Raw genomic sequence first — 18,424 nt, 5'->3', positions numbered from 1 at the left:
TCGACAATACGGAAAGATTGAACTTCTTGGGTGGAGTTGGTTGTTGCCTCTTAATTATGCTTGCATCTTACTCATGAGAATATCACTGTGGTCACACCTGGTCGTGATTAGGGGAATCTGGAACTGTTCTGCATTTCCTTTTCACGTGAATTATTGGGGTATTTTTTGCGCACTTCAACTAACCCGAGCACTTCCACCATGCTGAAAGTGATAATTATCCTCAAGTTCCCGTGTCCCACATGTTGCCCATTCCAAATTTGCTGACGTCTATGTCCTCTATGTCCGTCGTCCAGAGATCGTCTGGACCAATGTCGGTCGTTGCCACAGTCTTATCATTAGCACCAAAAGCTCCAGTACCGTCCTCTTCCACTTCTCCGCAGAGCTCACTCCCAGCTGGCTGGATCTGGGGCGATGTCTGAGAGCTGGCAATACTGCTCAACGTAGTAGATGACGTAAAGACGCTGTTCAGTGTCGTAGATGATCTGAAAATGCTGCTCAAAGTTGTCGAGGAATTGAAAGCAGAAAGATTGTTGTCACTGGCAGCGCTATTGACGGAGGCAAGCTGGTTTTCAGTGGTTGTGATTCGGGATAGTGGCTCGAATTGGTTGAGCAGTCTATCCCTGGTGAAGTTGTCGCCCATCAAGGTATCAAGAGTGGAAGTGACCATAGATTGATAAGTCGAGAAGACTTGGTGCTGGCAATTCTGGATCATGTCCATGAGTTGAGTTCTTAGTCGTTCCTCAACTGGCTGCATTTCCTTGGTGACGACTTCTTCAAGCGCAGCCCAGAATAACCTGGGCAGCTCATTTTGTGTATATTCTTCGAATTCGGCGAGTTTTGTCGAATCAGACAGTTGGCCAACGCTCTCCTCGACGGGTTCAAAGACTAGAGGATTTAGTTCACGCGAGAGAGCACACCAGTCAGATCAAAGAAAAGTTCACATACAAGGGCTAGGTATGATTGGTGTGCTGAATAACATTCGATAGATCTCTTCCCAGCGATCAGCTTCCGTCTGATATGGATACGTCTTCTTCCTGCTTCGCAGCCTTTTTTCGGTCTCCGCGGTGATGCCTTCTGCAAGATTTATTCGATTGGGGATACAGCCCTCCAGAGCCAAAATGTGCTCATCGAGCACGCTCTGGTTCAGGAAGAGGTGTTTGCACCTCTTGCATTGGAATATACGATGATGCCGGTATAAATGCGCTCTGCAATCAGTCAAATTAGTGAGGAAACCGCTTTGAAAGGAGTGAGTAACAAACTTTACCCGAGCTACGTTTTCAAGAGGGGTGAGAGCACAAGGACGCCAATTTTGGACACAGTATTTTCGAGGGTCGTACTTTCGATAAGGACAGGCAAATTTGGCGTTGTCGTTTGCCGGAAATGAAGAAGCTCTAACCCTTTTAGGTGCTCTCTGATCATCGTCATCACCGTCACCATCACCGTCACCGGGTCCTCCGTTATCATTGTCCTCTCCATTGTACTGTCGGCGTCGGTTGTTCGAAGAAACTTGAGAAGATGTTCTTGGTTTAGACTGGTAGGTGCCATTTGGTGCCTCACCTGGCGCATTCCCATGGTTTCGTGTACGGGCAGCCCAATCTTGCTTCAAGAGGACCATAAATTCATCCATGATATGGATAATCAGTTTTCGCTTCATAGATGCCAATGATGACCTCAGCATAAGAAGTCCTTCGACGTTGTCATTTCCTTGAACTCCGTCCATCTCCAGATCAAAAATCGGCGTATCTTCACAACCAAGGAGGTCTTTGCTGCCAAGCATTTCCTTTTCGTCTTCTGAGCAATCGGTGTAGCTCCGAAGGCTACTCTTTGGGTCTTCCACGCCACTTTTTGTGAGCAGCAAGTGCGGGGGAGGGTGTTTAGCATGCAGAGGTGATGTAGGAAATGAAGCCCTCTCAATAGTCGTACCTTCCAGGCCATGGAAGATGTCGGCGCACAGGTCCGTGTTTTCATCCGAAGACGTCGAGCGTGTATCTCGTTCGGATTTGGTTCGACTTGCAACGCCACTAGCTCCATCGCTCAAGTTATTCTGTCGGGCCCTAGTATCCTCAGAATAGATGTCTCCAGATGGGAAAGGCGTGCAGCTGTCATCCAGAGTAGGCCTCTTCTGGGAAGCCAAGGACGCATCACGCAAGGCTTGAGTAGGACCATCCACTGGGTCAGGGGAGGAATCCAAGTCATTGTTGCCCATTTCCTCTTTCAGGAGCCTCCGGTACCTCTTGTGCGTCCGTAGATGGGTTCGGAGGTCAAAATCATTGAGAAATCTCTCCTGGCAGAAGCTGCACTGGAACTTTGTGGGTTCCCAATGAGTCCAATCGACGACTTTCCCACGGGGATATGCAATCCGATAGCGTCCTGGTACTTGCATGCTAGAACCTGATCTGCTTGCCGTGCGAAATGGTTCATATTCCGAGTCCATGAGCATCAAACGTCCAAATTCAGATGCACCGAAAAAGTCATTTTGCTTGGCCTTACTGCCCCGGAGAGGCAGTCGGGTGGTCCTCGTGGAAGCTTCTGGAGTGGGACAGGCTTCATGCGTGTTGCTTTGGATGCTAGAGATGCCAGACGATGATAGAGAAGGAGTTGGGGGTGCCGAGAGAGACTCACGTTCAGTTTGGGGACTACTGTTGAGCTCTGAGTCCGTCCAGTGAGTGTAGGCTCGACTCCCGAAACCTGGGAATTTGAGCACGTCCGGTTGATATAAAGCCAAACAATTGGCCTTGACTGGAGGTAATGGTTGCGGAAGGGTAAATGCGGGACCAGTTGCCTTGAGCATTGGGTGATCTGATGCATCTAGCACTGCCCCCTCCATAGTTGTGCGGGTCCGGACAGACTCGAGGATGACTGGGATGTCAGGTTTGCAAAACTAAACAACTGCCCGTTGCAGGTATACAACCGAGTAAGCTTTACTGGGGGCTGCTGTTGCTGTCGTTGCAGTGTAACAATGTTGGTGAAGCCTGGAAGAGTGTCAGGTAAAATGTGGGCAGGAAACAAGAGGCAGAGTCAGTCTGCACTCACAATTGGCAGTACTGCAAATCTGGGCGTGTACTGCAAACTCGGGCGTTGTGGAGATAGCTGACAGGGGTTTTTGAACACTGGCGCATAACTCCACCCCCCCAAGGAGAAGCCCCCAAGCCAGTGGTGCACGTGACCATAAATTTACTGCTCTTGGAGAATCAATACCGTCCTTCGACCAACCTTAGCTAGACAACCAATCTACACCTCTTGACCACGACTACTGTTTCCCGCAAGCCAAGGTTTCCCCCCCGCCCCCCCTGCTCTTATCAAATCATCACTTCACAATATGCTAGCTCCTCACTCCGCAAAACCTGAAACCTTTCGCCTTTCACTGCTCCCTCCTTCCTATCACTCACTGTAATTATCTCAAAAGGGTCAAGCCTGACTGCTTTGTATCCTTTCCCATCCTTTTCATATTTTGAGGTACCCAGTATGTCTCTCCATCCTTCCCGTTTTTCTCAAGCGCTCCCCCACGCACTCGATTCGGCCTTCGTGTGAATCCTCGTTCAGCCATGGGCTGTTCGACTTCCTCAAGGCATTGTACCTCGAATTGACGCGCTCATTGTTTAGCTTGAAAGTTTGGGGCAAACCAAAGCACAAAGCTGCCCTCCACCATCAAGCCGCAAACACTCCCTCCTGATCCTCCTCGCAATCCCACCCATCTTCACCTCCCACCGGTGCAACAGTGCATTCCTAGCCATGAGCCACGCCACGCCACCCACGTCACCTCAATGGCTAAGCCCAGCACTTGAAAGAAGAAATCCCAATCCGCTGGTAACTTATCGTCAATCCTCGACCACTCTCTGAGCGGCAAGCGCACAAAAAACGAGATTCAGCACAACGAGCACTGAAAACCCGTACCCTTGTTTTCTCCGCGCGAAGCGGGGAAAGGAGGGGAACGAGCGGGATGGGTCGGCAATATACTCTGCGAATTCTCTTCTGCTGTCACGAGGCCGTCCTCCACGTTGAAGGAGAGCTTAAAGCTCCGTAGCCATGCTGGATTCCGGACTCTTTTCCTCGTCATCGTCGAAGGGCAGAGGAAATGCGAGGTTTATACTGCTGGACCCGTGTACCATGGAGATGATATACATGAGGTTGGTATAGCTGAAAAGAAAGAGATAATCACGACGTTCGAAGAGCAAATCGCGCTAGAAGCGAAAATCAAAGCCATTTGAAAATATGTCTGATCCTGAGTAGAAGCTGGAGAAGATGGTTAGGAGAAAGAGCTGGGGAACCATTCGGAACAGGAGGAATAATATATGTGGAATGAAGGACCACAAGGGTCCTGGATGGAGCTTTGGGGTTGGGTGGTGCATGCTGGGTATTGGGAAAATGAATGGATGCCAAAGGTTGGAGAAATATTGGGAAAGGTAAAGGACTTTTTGAGTTAATTGTAGTTCAAAGTACGGGATTCGTTCCAGTCATTGATCCAGCCATGAGAGTGAATAATCGGGAACCCAAGCTTCACTGTGAAGTAGATGGGACGGCATGACGCATGGTATACCCGAGCCCGTGGCTTGTAATCCATTGAATAGCAGTAATGAAGTCAGACTGATAGAACCGTTTGAGCTTTCAAATGCAAATTGAGCAGAGAACCTCGCTGTCTGGAACAATGTGCTGCCCACGTGGTAGGTTCCAAGACCAGGAAATTCATTTCCCGACGCAAAGATATGGGTGATCCTGTCAAGTCCTAGTAAACTACCGGACTGTGGCTGCAAATATGTCTTGTCTATTACTCTATGCTCGGGCCTCTATGCATACCCAAATGCAATGCAAAAAGCACAACTCTATCTCTGTCTAATCTCTGTTTCCCATCTAAATCTCAACCTCCATCTATAATTTAGCATCACTCTGAAACCCACTCTCCCTCCACTCCCTCTCCCTACTCGCCTTAAGTTCCCTCTGCTCATCCGCCGTCAGCCCTCTCTCCGTACCGCGTCTCCTCTCCCTACTCTCCCTCGTCTCCCTCAAACTCGCATCCCCACTCCCCTCCACAAACTCATAGCTCCTCCACTCAGTATTCTCCCACCCCGTGCCCGTCCCCCGTTCAGCACCCTCCCAATCCTCCGTGAAATAGTGAAGATATCCTCCATGCGTCACTACCACAATCTCTGCATCCCCTTCTGACTGCGAAGCCAGATTTCGTAGCCATAGTCGTGCCTCGCGAGCTCGTCGCTCGATGGCGGAGGATGCTGGACTCCATTTCCCATTCTTCGAGTTCCAGCCCTCGTGGACGGGGCGCAAGTCCACGGCTCCTGCGAATTGGCCCTCGCTGAACTCGTCTTGTAGTTTCGAAGGGGAGGAACCGGTGTCGCAGGGCAGGTCGGAGGTTTCTTGTAATTCAGGCAATGCTATGACTTTTAGGCCGTTCGAGACTTCGGAAGGGAAGGAGAGGAGACATGTGTAGAGTGTTCGGCGGAGGGGAGAGGCAACGAGGTGTGTGACTCGGCCGTGGAAGGGAAAGGTGGAGGCGAGCGTGGCGCATTGTTGTTCGCCGAGCGGGGTGAGGTCTGGATCGGGGAGAGAGTGGTTTGTTGTGTTGAGGTTGTGGTAGCCTTGTGCGTGCTATATTTCGAGAGAGTCAGTGTTGTTTCCAGAATCTATTTCCAGGGTCGACGTGCAGGAGGAGGAGAGTGAGGCGTGATGGGGAGGAAATGGGAGAGTTGCTTACGCGAACGAGATGCAGTGTCGCTTTGCCCATTGTTGCTACTCTCTCCTTCTATCCTACTTCCTGTATCTCCTCCTTCTTGATTTATCCGCTCTGCTTCGAACAATGGTGGTTGCGCTGAAGAAAAGGTGGGATGGCGGGGTAGGAGTGGGGTCGATAAGAAATTTTTATCTTGAAAATTCTCAGTGACGTATGTCCTGCTTTCTGCTTGAAACCGAATAATGCATATGACGAAAAGAGATCTGTCTATGCTCTAATCTATAATTCTATGAAGGAAGAAGGAGAAGAGTGGAAGCAAGGAAACCCAGAGTACAAGAACGAGCAAATGACTCTTCCGCTTCCGGAATCGCAGCACAGACACTTCTCAGGGCAAGGAAAACTTTCCTCATGGAAGCTAAGAAACCAGTCCCAGAATGCAAGTCGGTTAGCGAATGACGCCGTCTGTTTTGGAGGCGTGCAACGCTGGGAGAATTTAATGGGAGGTTTGCCGAGTGTAATGTAAGGCTACTGGAAGGGGGGAAGGAATGACGAGCGAGGCATTTCTGCCCGGGAAAACAGGAGGCAATTCGGACAAAGTGACTGAGACTCAGCTCGTACATTGAGGGTTGAGCGCAAGAGTTGCCCTCTCGAGCAGACAGTTATCTGTGAAACAGCAGCCCTGGTTCATGGAGGGGAAAACTTTCCCGATCGGGGATTTCTGAGCCGAAATCATCCAAGACGTGGTGCTGTGTTGGCAGCTGGTGCATCCCAGCGTGGCCCTGCAGCTTCAATGCGTTGAAGGGGAGTTGTCAAGGCGTCGCCAGTACGTCGCGGGTAGTGTAAGAACCTTGTTCTCAGCCGTCAAACTGAGGGTCGCGTGAGTGACAGGATCCCGTGAGGGGAAGCCACAGCTAACAAGGAGGAATATGTAATCTATGCTGCACAGATTCTCGAGCCATCTACGCAATGGCCTTGGGTTGGGTTCTGAACCTGTCCGTGTGATGCTGTTCGAAATTTAAGAGTGTTGATGAGGTGGAGATGCATATCTGGTGTATACATGATTGATGATGGACCTATGAGGTTACAAGCGAGAACCGAAAACGTCAAGAATTAGACCCCTTACCTCCATCCAAGAAGTCTTGATGTTCAAAAATTAAATAGTGTAAATGAAAATGGCAGAGATATGAGGTTAAATCTTCAATGTTTAAGGGTGTACCCTCTTTTCTCATCCTGTCTACTGCTTCTTCCATCTGGATTCTTTTGACTTCTACCTGAACTGCAAATCTCCTCAGTCCGATCCATAACTGTATGCAACCGATTCTGTGTATACCGTATGTATGTCCCGACGCAATGCAACACAATGGCCTTCACTCTAAACCCATTTAAAAGTATATCTAAGAATCGAACCGCTTCTTTGATTCGTCCGGCCGTTCGTCGAAATGTTTGTACACTCCCCTCAACTTCTCACTCTGCGTTAATCAGACAGTTCGAATATTCGACGTCGTCTTGTGGCCCAAGGGGCGAGACAAAAGGTCAAGTAAACTCCCAACTGGGCCCACACTCCTCGATCGCCGGTCCCTTCTATTTCTCACCTTACGGGTTCATGCGGCACCGCGAGAAGAAGCCGTCTTATGCGCGTTGCAGGACGTTGAGCCAGGATGTGGGTTCGGGATTTTTGAGCCACTATTGCGCATCCCGTGGGCCTCGAGGCCTCGGGCTGGCCCGCAAGATGATGCAGGACAAAGGTTTGCGTGCCAGATCTTGGTACCGAGAACCAAACGGTTCAGGGGGGCGAATCGAGCCCGAGTATATCTTCATAAAATGGGATGACATACGCAATTGATGAGATGATTCCGGCCAGCGACGGTTCGAGTGCAGAGGAGCATCTGGAAACTTTGCAGCAAGCAATTCGTGAGCGTCATTTTCTCTGACGAAAAGTATAAATCCCATACACTGAGATGGCACGGGCGTGCACAGGCAAACCATGGTTGGCAGCGGCTCTGGAAACATTCTAGCGGGTCTGGTGCTTGGATCCCAGCAGCATCTTCCTCATTCTAACCAGCTTGACACCTGCGATGGTGGGTCTTCAGACCAGAGTTCAAGAGGCTCTTGATCAGTGCATTGAAGTGTTCCAGCGAGCATCCTTCCGTCTCAGGCTTGGACGCTTCGCCATTGTTGCAGGAACAGATACGTGGTCGTAGAGAAGCTCGTGCGCAGCCTAGATGATAAGGAGAGAATCAGAGATTCAAGATGGCATTCGCTGCGTCGTTGCCTCCATATCAATCTCTCCTTCGTACGCAACGGTCAGGTTTTGGGGAGGAATGATGGAGTTGTGGTTGTTGTTATGGTTGTAATGAACGGGGGAATCTCCGGCGGCCTTTTCCCAGATGGAACATGGCGGTACGGTGGCCGAGGTTTTCATCCCAAGTCATTTTCAGGAGACACCTAGCGACCTCCCCCGTCAAATCAACATAACCAAATCAACGCCCAACATAACGCAATTGAAACTCTTCCGGGAGCATAATTATACTAAACGCACTTGTTTAATTTCTTTTTCTCTCGCACTACAAGGTATTTTGGACAAGTCTCTTCGTGCCAACAGCCAGCAGTGAAAAGCAGAGGTGACCGAGGCCTCGAGACCGAAGCTTCTGCTTGACAAGCATCCAGAGGATCTGCATAATATCGCGATCCCTTCCGAATGCAGAATGCTCTGAGAGTTTGGATACCGCTATGTCGGAGATGCGTGGCTGAGGGCCGATCGCTTCACATCGAGAAAAGAAGAAGATTTTATTCATCTCAGTCACGTGAAGATGAGCCTGAGATATTTAAAGTGGTTTGTGGGTCTTCTGGGTCAATTGATGTAAAGTAAGTCTTTTGGGTTATCCCTGATCTCGAAGATCTGCCTCAGAAAGTGGTAATCAAACTTTGCTGCCTCTGCACCAGCAAAATCTCACGTGACGTTCTTCCCCTTTTCTACGCTTCAGCTGACCACAAGTAGCCTCTACAACGCCCCGGCCCTCCGCAACCCTTCCTCGCCCTTAACCATCTACCTCCCGCCCATGGGCTTGCATCTCCATGCCAGCCACTCTTCCATACCAAGCTACCTCTTCCACCCCGCCGCCTCCCTAGCAGTCATCAATTATAGATGGAACATTTCCTCTTCTCACACATCCTACCCAACGCCAACACCAAAACTTCTAAGCAATCACCCCTCCTTTGCAACCCACCCCTTTCCCACGCCTCTCCACGATGTCCTGCACGCCTATAGCTATCTCCTCACCTCTCTGCTCCCTTCCTTCTCCCTCTCTCCACCATCGCGGACCCACACCTCACCTACCTCTCCTTTCTCACCTCGACCCCGGACATTCCATGCCCCGACATCAACGTCGAAGGTAATTCAACGGCCAATTCTGGTGTATGGGAGTTACTTGGGAGGAACACTGGCAACGAGTCTTGCGCTGACGGAGAGTTTTGCTTCAAAGAACCTCCCAACACGAATCGCGGGCTTGATAACGAAGAACGGGGTGTATGGCTGGACTGATATCGCAACTTCGGCACCTCCTACCGATCTCGAGCATCAATCCGAAGTAGAGGAAGAAATATGGGACTCAAGAAAGTTACATTGCTTGAAAGAAAGACTCTTCAGCTCCCCAGGATCAGCATTCGACTCCTTCGCCTCTCCCCTCCTCTTCTTCCGCACCGCAGGGGTAGCAGTACCAAAAACATGGCCAACGTCCAAAGACGACGAGCTTTCCTCGCCATCCCCGACAACAGACTCAACCACCCCCTCGAACCAGAATCCATTAATCGACCACCTCGAAGAATCCATCTTCTACCCGACCTCCGACCCCTCGCTCATCACAGACATGGACATCGATGAGCTGGAGACGAGCGGAAGGAGGGGAGAGATGGATGGCGGCTCCCTCGAGCTGGAGGTCAGCAAGAAAGCAAACCTAAAATTCCCACCCAAGGACTCCGGTCTCAAGATCCCTCGTTCTCTCTTCCTTTACACTCCGTCCGAATCTCCGTCCACTGGGACCACCGAGAACGAGAGGCCTCTCTCTAGCAAGAAGCCAGCACGGAAGCAAGTCCGTGGACGGGATACCGATATCCAGCTCGAGGAGAAAGCGGGAGAGGAAGTAACGCCACAGACTCAAGCGGAAGAAATGGTCAGGTTAATGAGGAGGAGTGTGCTACTTCATGAGTTTAAGGAGAGGGTATTGTGGGACGAAGATCATGATCCTTCGGCTGCGGCTGAGGAAAGGGTGCAGGTTGCTCCGCTCCCATGGTTTGATGAGCCGGAAATAGATGGGGAAGGCAGGGTTGTGAGGAAGTGGATTGAAGAAGTGTTGGATTTGTAGATGATTGAGGATTGAGGATAAACAGGGTGGTGGTGCGGAAGGCGTGGCTGAGCTTCAGATGGCGTTGATGAGCAGTTGCAGCGGCAGCGGCAGCAATAAGTAAGCAGCAAGAGCAGAGATGCATTGTAGGTACCCTGTGCGCATCGCACACAATAAATCACCTTATATCTATCATGTCACATCAAATCATCTCCCAGTGAAACAGTTGTGGGATTCGTCTTTTCATCCTTTTTTTGCCTTTCTTACACCTTTTCCCACCCCCAAGTCATGGTAGGAAACTATCATACATAGAATAGTAGCGTTGTTGAAGAGTAGAGACTTTTCGTATCATCATCCATCCATCGTCCCTCAAGTCTCGTAAAGCAAGCAAGGAAAGGAAAGAAACCTGCAGCATGCCAGCCAACCAATATTCATCTCGCCCCGCCGTATGCCAGCAGCTGCACATAATGCAAGGAAAAGAAAAGCAAGGGTATCTCAACATCTTTCGCGAAAGAGAAAGCAAAAAGTATGCATCCATCCACCAATTACGTATCCATCTCTCGAGTCAGGGAAAGGCAAGTATCTGCCGATCAATTAAGACCAGCTTGATACTGTTTGCAAATCCACGACGAAACGCATCAACGTCCCAATCAGCGAAGACCAGCTCGATGTGCATGAAATCCGTGACCGTAATACCTCCCAACCCATCCAATAAATTCACCAACTCTGGATGCAAGAGAAGGCTGTGTGATCCCAAGTCAAGATCCCAAGAAATTCACTAGCTTAAGAACCTCAGTTCCCTACCCACAACCGCTCGTCATGACGAACGTTGGCGCCCCATTGAATGCCATCAACACCATAAGCCTTAGCCTCAACAGGGCTAACGGAGTCGATCCAAACACCTGGGACGTTGAGCATGTCATCAGGTCGATATTTAGTCTGGCGACGAACCCAGTCCTTCTTGAGGGCTCGCTTAACCTTCGGGATCATTCCCGGGTCGCAAGTCCAGCGCCTATCCTCCCAGGCGGTAGAAGCGACGAGATGCAAGTGCTTCAAGTTGTGGAAGCCCGTGACGACTTGAACAAAGCCGATCGGGTTGTGAACAAAGTCGCGAAGAGGGAGCGTGAGGTAGGAGACAAGCTTGCGCTCACGAGCGATGATCTGCTGGGCCATCTTGACAAGCTGAAGAGGGGAGGGAGTTTGGAGGAAGAGGCGGTCGTTTTCGAAACTGAACCATGTCTCAGGACCGGACTGCATGGTGCCGAAGACTTTCTCGAAATGGTAATGTCCAGCGATGTCGCGAACCTGCTTGCAGACATGGAGGAATGGTGGAGCACGGGTTCGTGGCTCGAGTCTGCTGTTGTAATAATTGCCCATGTGGTAGTCATCCCACTTCCAGACGACTCTAGCAGTGTTTCTATAGTCCTTCATAGCCATCTTCCAGATCTTGATGCGAAGTTCGGCTGGCAGCTCTTGGAAACGGTGAAAACTTGCATTGCCAGGAGCCTTGTCGGCAGGTGGGGCCAAGGCGAGCTTCGGCTTCTGAGTCTCCAAGGTCCATCGGCCAACATCGGAGAGTCGGGTCTTCGTAGCTGACGAACGGCGAGGAGTGTCCCAAGAATTCTCGCTCGATTTGACAGATTCTTGAAAAGATGTCCCAGCCGAAGCTTGGGAAGGTGTCTTCGAGTGTTGGACCTTGAGAGGAGCAACCTGAGAAAGAACACCCTTGGATGCAGTGGCAGCATAGGTTTCCTCTAGTTGTTGATCCTCAACGAGAGCATCCTTGTTGTAAACGTCCCAGGAGTACTTGGGCGGGGGGCATGTTCGAACTTGGACATACTTTGGCCCCATCGCTGTCATAACAACATCCCACTCCCAATCTGGGGAAAACTTTTCATGCTCAACTCCAGGCCAAGGAACTTGAGGATTGGTTGGAGATGGCACAAGGTGCGAGTAACGACAGTCAACGCCTCTCTGGCACAATCCCACAAGAAATTTTCTGCAGACTGAATTGCTGGACTTCGGGAATTTGCTGGCCAATTGGGCATTCGGCTTGGAGTAGATGACCGTGGCCCAGTTCAAGCGATGAACAGTCTCGAATTTGGTGACGGTGACATGATCAACCTTCAGGTTATTAATCTTCGCGACCATGGAAGAGATAATATCCGAGTTGAAGGTTGCAGGGGCTGAGCGTTGGACCTGGTTATCTGTCTGTTTGATGATGGACTTGATCCTGGAGTTGACCTGGGCGGTGTTGGCAACCTTGACGGAAGTGATTTGCTTGGCCCGGTTGGCGGTGGGGGTGTTGGGAGCAAGAACGTTGTTGTACTGGCCTTGAAGCTGTGAGCGCGAAACAGCCAGCTTTTGTTCCTTCTTCTTCTTCAAGTCTTCCAATATCTTCTTCTCCTGGGCTTCTTTGCGGAGGAAGTTGTCATGGATATGAGGACAGCCTGTGGTCTCACTTGCCTTGCATCGAAAGCCGTTGTTCCACAGTGGGCAGCCCTCTTCGGAGATCTGATAGTCAGACATCTTGCGGATGATATAGGATGTCGGTCGGAACTAGTGAAGGCAGATGCTTGGTATTGGCGTGAAGTAGTCGTGTTGAAATGCGCGGATTTGACGTCGAAGACCCTGAATATGTTGATCTAGGATGACAGGAGATCAAATTGTCTGGCTGTATCCAAAGAACGAGCGTATTCAAGAGCTGTAACGGCGTGGTTGTCGAGGATGAATGACCTTCCTGGAAGACGCTGTTTGTGGTATGATGACTTGAAGGGAAGGAAGATGGAAGGAAGCAGGAACTAAGGAAGTGGGAACTGGACGTGCACGAGCCAGTATCTCAAAATATTGTTGTGGGCCACAATAGGTTGACGATCGATGAATGGAGGTTAAGGAGGGGGCTCGAAATAGGATCGCGAAATTGAATTAGTATCGTTGCGGTACGTGACCGTGATTGTTCTTGATCAAGCTATACCTAAAAGAGGTCGGCAAAGACGAGAAAAGTTCGACAGCCTCGCACGCTCAGGCCGACATCTTCCATTAAGGCATCGACAATATTGTGGAGGTTAGTCCTTTCTCGGCCAATCATATTTGTCGTGGTTTTAGTGTTCTGTGTGTGAAGAGAGAATTCACCAGTCCGCCAGGTGGTGAATCCGCTCCGGCTCGGGAAAATAGGGGGGGGTGATTTGAACATCTGCTGTCTCCCATGTGGCTGCGAACCGAGATGGCATCCACCCATGTCAGGCGCCATGTAAAGAAACTTCTCTTGAACTGAAAATGTGCTGCTATTTGAATCCAAGGAGAGAGCGCACATTTAGGTGATCTCAAAAGATGACGCTGCAAAGTAAACAAAGGGGCAACAAGGGGAGCTGCTGTTGCCTGAGGGTGTCCGCACTTCAGAAGAACTTGCAGCATATTCCTGGGAAGCATCATCCATATTTTGGTGGATCTCCATAAGAATGAAGTCCTTTGTGGCCCACAAAGTGTAGCTGTAGATACTACCAGTATCTTCAATAAAAGCAGCAATAGGGCAGGGCAGCAATATCAATCAAAAAAATAAAAACGCTGGAAGATAATGCTCGTAGCACGGGCTTGCTCTGCCTTCTTTTGCGGAGGTGAAGGCGGGCCGCAAAGGCGATTTTGATCACTTCAGAGGGACAATGACCTCCCATAGAACCATAGCTGTGCTGCCTTCTGTCATTGAAGTGACGACGGGGAGCAACATCGGCATTCCAGCCGGCACCATCAGAAGAGAGGGTTACAGAGAATGATTCTATGATTATGTCCCTGTTCTACAGCTATGGTACACAAGTCTCGCTTTTAGAATTCATTCTCATCGCTTCCCGCAATAATGACATTATTGACCTTTAACACCATGCGACACAGCTGGGTTGCCAGCATCAACTGCTGTCTCTTCCCGATCAAGGGATCAATGACAAACGCATCTCTCATGTCGTTGCTGCCAGTTTGCATGCAGTCAACTCCTAATCTGGTATTCTTCTCGGTGACTTGTCTGCTCTTGATGCTGGCGAGGGTCTCGATAGGTGACAGGCCGGAGTTCTCTGCCAGGGCCATGGGAATGGCGTCGAGAGCATCGGCGAATGCTCGCATGGCGTATTGCTCGAGGCCAGGGGACTTGACCGCTGCATCTTCGACGGCGAGGGAGCAGGCGATTTCTGCTGCTCCTCCGCCATATACGACACGGTTATCTCGGACAAGATTCCGGACCACGCAGAGAGCATCATGGAGGGATCGCTTTGCTTCATCAATGATCTGTTACCAATATTAGCCTGGCCTGTGTACCAATTCCAAACTGGAACCTTGCCATTTTGTTGCTGCCTCTGACAAAGACGGTGACCGCTCGCGTATTTGCACACTCCTCAATCACCAACATCTTCTCTCTCGTTGTACCAAACTCCATCTCTCGTACAATCCCTGCTTTCCCAAGCTTCTCTGCTGACAAGTCTTCGAATCTTGGCACTATCCTTCCGTTCGTAGCAATAGCAATCAGCTCGATTTCGGGACCTCCAACCCATCTGACTGCGGGAAGATCGTTCTGTAACAGAAGATGGTTCGCCTCGTCATCAAAGCCCCACTGGCAAATAACAAGATTGGCACCAGTATCCTTGATCATGTTAATCATCTCTGCGAACTTGTCTTTCTCGTAGGTCTGTAACTTCTTGAACTCCTCTATACTTGTGATATCCAAGTGGTGCTTCGTCTTCGGCTTGGGGGGCTCGAACGCACAAGTCAGAATCGCAATCTTGGCATCACGGACCTCGGATGGCATTTGGGGATGAGAGAAGTCCTTGTCAACGATAACACCCTGAACCAGTAGAGAATCCTCAAGTGATCCGCCGACCTTGCCGTCAACCTTGATCAGATCAAAATCCACATCCTTGCGCTCGAGATCAGCCACAGACATCACGGCATCCACAGCAATCTTTGCAAACTGGTCATGAGCTTTGGAGACGATTTTGCTCCCCAAACTCGTCCTCGCCACCCTGTTCAGATTTCCTCTGTCCGATTTTGTGAATTCGATAGTATCTGCAATTCTGTCCAGCTCAGCAACAGCAATATCGCATGCCTGGTCGTAGCCATCTGCTATTCGGATGGGGTGGATTCCCTTGTCGATGAGCTCTGCCGCCTGCTCTAACAGTGCTCCGGCCAGAACCACCACACCAGTTGTACCATCTCCTATTTCGTCATCCTGTGACTTGGACAACTCAACAAGAAGCTTCGCAACGTGGTTTGATATCTCCATCTGGCTCAGGATCGTTGCGCCGTCGTTCGTAACTGTGATGTCTCCATCAGGCGAAATCAGGATTTTGTCGAGCCCTCGGGGGCCAAGGGAAGTTTTCACGATATTGGCAACGGTTCTTGCGGCGAGGATATGTGATTTGACGGCATCGGTACCGTGTTGTCTCTTCTTCTTGCCTTGGCTGGAAAAATGTTAGTGTAGGGAGTGGTTGACCAGCTGGGAGCTCCTACTCTCGGACGACAATGAATGGTCTGCCTTGCTCATCTTTGATGACCGAGGCTGCAAAGTGGATATGTTAGCATCGGATTTGGTATTGTAGTTCTTGCAGACGTAACATACCTTGTGACATATCAATATCTAGAAGGCAACAAAGTTAGCCGGAGCTCGACAGCTGATGGAAGCTTCAGCAACGGAGGTAAACCTACTCATAGCCATCTTGAGGGGAGGGGACGGTCTTCAGGACTGCAGACTGCTTCTTGGGTGCTTCAAATCGAACAACAAAAGCTTCAAGATCAGAAAAGGAGGTTGTCATGCAACGTTTCGTTCATCAACGCGTTCAAAAATCTGAAGTCGCGTTCTCCAAAAAAGCTCTTTGACCTTCCAAATTTTGTTCAGGCCTGGACAATAAGGCACCAATACATCAATACATCCACATCACGTGCAGCCCTGACATGTTTCATACTTCAACCACTAAACCACACTTCATCTCTACGGCCTTCACAATGTCTTCCTGGTCATGACCCCTTCGAATGTTGCCGTACCACCATCTTCGACCCTTGGTATACCCACATTGAATGTCTCTGCCATCATCTCTGGAACATAGTAATGTGTCTTGCAGGCCAGGAAATTCGGTTTGTAGCAATACGCTCTCGTCTCTTCAGATTCATGACGAGAAATGCGATGTAGTTCATCTTTATTGAGGATCTCGGTGTTCTTCCCAGAAGGATTTACAGTCAATTTCATGTGCGCTCAGAGTCCTCGGATCCTGCAAGTTGTAGCTGATGAGTCCTGCGTCTGAGAAAGCCTTCTGATTCGAAATGTTCCTCTAAGCCTAGTATGTGGCTTCAATGGCTTAACAGCCAAGACTACAGTCACGCAAACAGTATAAGAATACAGCCCCTCTCCAGCGACGCGGCGCCAGGCACAATGGAAGTTTCCAACGCCTCGGCTGTTCCGCAATACTCCCAGCTGGAGGTCAATCCAGAGTCTCTACCAGAAGTTGTCCCTCAAACGGCCTATGGTATCAAAGATGCCTCTGCGATTACTCAGCCTACTATCACAGCTCCGAGATGGTTCTTGCGAAAAATCCATTGGTTGTGGATCGCTTTAGTGGTTGTGGTCTTGGCTGCGCTTGTAGGAGGTCTTGTCGGGGGCCTGCACAAATCGCCCCATTCACCACCCACTGGGTAAGAAGAGCCCTGAGAGCTATATATGATATTACAATGCGACTTCTTCGCTGATGTAACATTATAATAAGTGGATCAGATTCGTCTCCGACCATGTCAGGCACCGCAACCATTTTGTCGAGCTACTCCTATCCCACAGCAATCTCGTGGGGCTATCCTCACATGGAAGTATTTGCAGTGGGACTGGGTGATGCTTCCGTGTACAGGAAATATCGAGGTTTAGACTCTTCTGATACGATTTGGAAACCAACAAACGGCTCGCTAGATTGGGTCGGAGGAACCTTGACATCTTTCGACACATCTGTGGCAGCCGTTTCTCGAACCAAATACGTCATGGATATCTATGTCACAGGTGGTCAGTCAGATGGTACTTTAGGCATCTGGGAAAGGTCCCATGGGCAGGGTGCTTGCTGTTGGGCAAATTGGGGGTGGCTTGGCGGGGAGGCCATTACCGCGCCCGCAGTTGTTTCCAGGACAGCCAGCAAAATGGATGTCTTCGTCTTGAAGAATACTTTTGAACTCTATCAGATATCCTGGGATCCAGCCACCTTTCAATCACCTTTTTGGGGTTCCTGGAGTCGCCTAGGAGGAAACTGGAGCGTATTTACCCCGACAGTAGTCTCTTGGGATCAGAACGGAATGGACCTATTCGTCGTCGACTCAAATTCACACCATCTCTACCATACCTATTGGAACGGATCATGGCAGCCTTCATACAGGTTTGAAAGTCTCGGAGGATACTGCACCTCAAGACCGACTGCAGTGTCTTGGGGCAGCGGTCGTCTTGACGTTTTTGTGCGAGGGGGAGATGCCGGGCTATGGCACCTCTCTTACAATGGTTCTTGGTCAAACTGGACCTCGATCAGTGGTAACACTTCCGTTCAAGCTGAGCCCGAAGCAATTTCTTGGGGCGCGAATCGCATAGACGTCTTTGCGTGGGGTACGGATAACTCGTTGCTGCACAAGAGTTTGGATGGCACAAAGGGCTTGTGGACGCCGAGTAACGGCTTCGAAGTTCTGGGAGATTCTCTGGCAGGCCCTCCGAAGGGAGTAAGCGATGCGGTTGGCAGCTCGCACGTCGCGAGCTTCTCGAGATTTGGAAGCGCGCAACATATTTCTTTCAACCAGACATTAGGAACTTGGAGCCCTGAAGGGAGTGTTGACAACTTAGGGACTCCCGTGGGTGGTGGAACTGAGGTTCTTAATATGCCACAATCAACAACAACAAGATCCATTGTCACGATAGGACATGCAACTATATTTTGAATAAAAAATAAATCAACCTACTCGTCCTTCCTCTCCATAGGTGAAGGCACCAATGTCTCCGGTCGCTTGCAGAGCCCTACATATGCCATAATTCAAGCGCCAGCTACGCGTTCTTCGTCTTTGCAACCCGGTCTTCAACATGTTTCCCTCTTTTTGAAGCCCAGCATGGCTTCGGATAGTACAGAAGCAGTCTTTCCGTACCGAGACGCACCAGTCTCAATGCTCTCTGCGGATCATTTCTCAATCATCGCGACCTTTCCCGAAGACCAAGACATTCGAGCCGCGAGACTTTCTGGTCTAGAATTGTATTTCTTTTTGAGCCCATATCTGCTGAAGTCGATCAGATTTGCATGCAAAGAAAGCGTCTCAACATACTCGAAAAAATCGCTCGGAATACTGTTCTCTCCCGCAATGTCAGGACTTTACGCTACCATGTCGGCATCTTTCAGCTGGAAGAATCTGCCAGTTTTGT

The 18,424-nt window shown here is 50.0% G+C and overlaps 7 protein-coding genes across 7 annotated transcripts; 3 read left to right on the top strand and 4 right to left on the bottom strand.

Annotated features, from left to right (window-relative positions):
* Positions 1–945: 945 nt before the first annotated feature.
* K444DRAFT_659754 (uncharacterized protein) lies at positions 946–2,972 on the bottom strand (the record flags this gene model as incomplete). The annotated part of the gene is made up of 2 exons (XM_024886383.1): positions 1,260–2,972; positions 946–1,205 (listed from the first exon to the last, which is right to left on the bottom strand). Coding segments are annotated over exons 1-2 (1,827 nt in total), but the record flags the coding sequence as incomplete, so codon positions are not given.
* A 1,614-nt stretch (positions 2,973–4,586) lies between these two features.
* On the bottom strand, positions 4,587–5,842 carry K444DRAFT_608135 (phosphoglycerate mutase-like protein). Its single transcript, XM_024879317.1, has 2 exons — positions 5,705–5,842; positions 4,587–5,598 (listed from the first exon to the last, which is right to left on the bottom strand). Exons 1-2 carry the CDS (start codon positions 5,732–5,734, stop codon positions 4,867–4,869), a joined length of 762 nt encoding a protein of 253 aa, XP_024742455.1. The 5' UTR covers positions 5,735–5,842; the 3' UTR covers positions 4,587–4,866.
* A 1,014-nt stretch (positions 5,843–6,856) lies between these two features.
* On the top strand, positions 6,857–8,010 carry K444DRAFT_608133 (uncharacterized protein). Its single transcript, XM_024879316.1, has one exon. The coding sequence runs from the start codon at positions 7,041–7,043 to the stop codon at positions 7,521–7,523; it is 483 nt and encodes a 160-aa protein (XP_024742454.1). The 5' UTR covers positions 6,857–7,040; the 3' UTR covers positions 7,524–8,010.
* Positions 8,011–8,165: 155 nt separating this feature from the next.
* K444DRAFT_659752 (uncharacterized protein) lies at positions 8,166–10,205 on the top strand. The gene is made up of 2 exons (XM_024886382.1): positions 8,166–8,545; positions 8,679–10,205. Exons 1-2 carry the CDS (start codon positions 8,379–8,381, stop codon positions 10,039–10,041), a joined length of 1,530 nt encoding a protein of 509 aa, XP_024742453.1. The 5' UTR covers positions 8,166–8,378; the 3' UTR covers positions 10,042–10,205.
* Positions 10,206–10,807: 602 nt separating this feature from the next.
* On the bottom strand, positions 10,808–12,826 carry K444DRAFT_182663 (uncharacterized protein). The gene has a single exon (XM_024870829.1). It carries the CDS (start codon positions 12,547–12,549, stop codon positions 10,813–10,815), a length of 1,737 nt encoding a protein of 578 aa, XP_024742452.1. The 5' UTR covers positions 12,550–12,826; the 3' UTR covers positions 10,808–10,812.
* A 987-nt stretch (positions 12,827–13,813) lies between these two features.
* On the bottom strand, positions 13,814–15,830 carry K444DRAFT_659750 (t-complex protein-like protein 1). The gene is made up of 5 exons (XM_024886381.1): positions 15,706–15,830; positions 15,620–15,637; positions 15,511–15,559; positions 14,323–15,461; positions 13,814–14,279 (listed from the first exon to the last, which is right to left on the bottom strand). Exons 1-5 carry the CDS (start codon positions 15,713–15,715, stop codon positions 13,840–13,842), a joined length of 1,656 nt encoding a protein of 551 aa, XP_024742451.1. The 5' UTR covers positions 15,716–15,830; the 3' UTR covers positions 13,814–13,839.
* Positions 15,831–16,426: 596 nt separating this feature from the next.
* On the top strand, positions 16,427–17,952 carry K444DRAFT_659749 (fucose-specific lectin; the record flags this gene model as incomplete). The annotated part of the gene is made up of 2 exons (XM_024886380.1): positions 16,427–16,686; positions 16,758–17,952. 2 exons carry the CDS (start codon positions 16,427–16,429, stop codon positions 17,950–17,952), a joined length of 1,455 nt encoding a protein of 484 aa, XP_024742450.1.
* Between the last annotated feature and the right edge of the window lie 472 nt (positions 17,953–18,424).

Source organism: Hyaloscypha bicolor (genome assembly GCF_002865645.1).
Source record: "Hyaloscypha bicolor E unplaced genomic scaffold K444scaffold_16, whole genome shotgun sequence".
Classification (NCBI taxonomy): Eukaryota; Fungi; Ascomycota; class Leotiomycetes; order Helotiales; family Hyaloscyphaceae; genus Hyaloscypha; species Hyaloscypha bicolor.
Note: the sequence above shows the minus strand (reverse complement) of the source record. Positions and strands in the feature narration are given on the sequence as shown.

What these genes read in the sequence shown, in the direction of transcription:
- K444DRAFT_608135 (XM_024879317.1), bottom strand. Translation starts at nt 5,734, where the DNA reads ATGGGCAAAGCGACACTGCATCTCGTTCGC. An exon ending in CGACACTGCATCTCGTTCGC is followed by an intron (nt 5,599 to 5,704) that starts GTAAGCAACTCT and finishes CTCGAAATATAG; the next exon opens with CACGCACAAGGCTACCACAA.
- K444DRAFT_608133 (XM_024879316.1), top strand. Translation starts at nt 7,041, where the DNA reads ATGGCCTTCACTCTAAACCCATTTAAAAGTATATCTAAGAATCGAACC.
- K444DRAFT_659752 (XM_024886382.1), top strand. Translation starts at nt 8,379, where the DNA reads ATGCAGAATGCTCTGAGAGTTTGGATACCGCTATGTCGGAGATGCGTG. An exon ending in TCTGGGTCAATTGATGTAAA is followed by an intron (nt 8,546 to 8,678) that starts GTAAGTCTTTTG and finishes GACCACAAGTAG; the next exon opens with CCTCTACAACGCCCCGGCCC.
- K444DRAFT_182663 (XM_024870829.1), bottom strand. Translation starts at nt 12,549, where the DNA reads ATGTCTGACTATCAGATCTCCGAAGAGGGCTGCCCACTGTGGAACAAC.
- K444DRAFT_659750 (XM_024886381.1), bottom strand. An exon ending in CCATTCATTGTCGTCCGAGA is followed by an intron (nt 15,462 to 15,510) that starts GTAGGAGCTCCC and finishes ACATTTTTCCAG; the next exon opens with CCAAGGCAAGAAGAAGAGAC. An exon ending in AAGGTTCCAGTTTGGAATTG is followed by an intron (nt 14,280 to 14,322) that starts GTACACAGGCCA and finishes TCATTGATGAAG; the next exon opens with CAAAGCGATCCCTCCATGAT.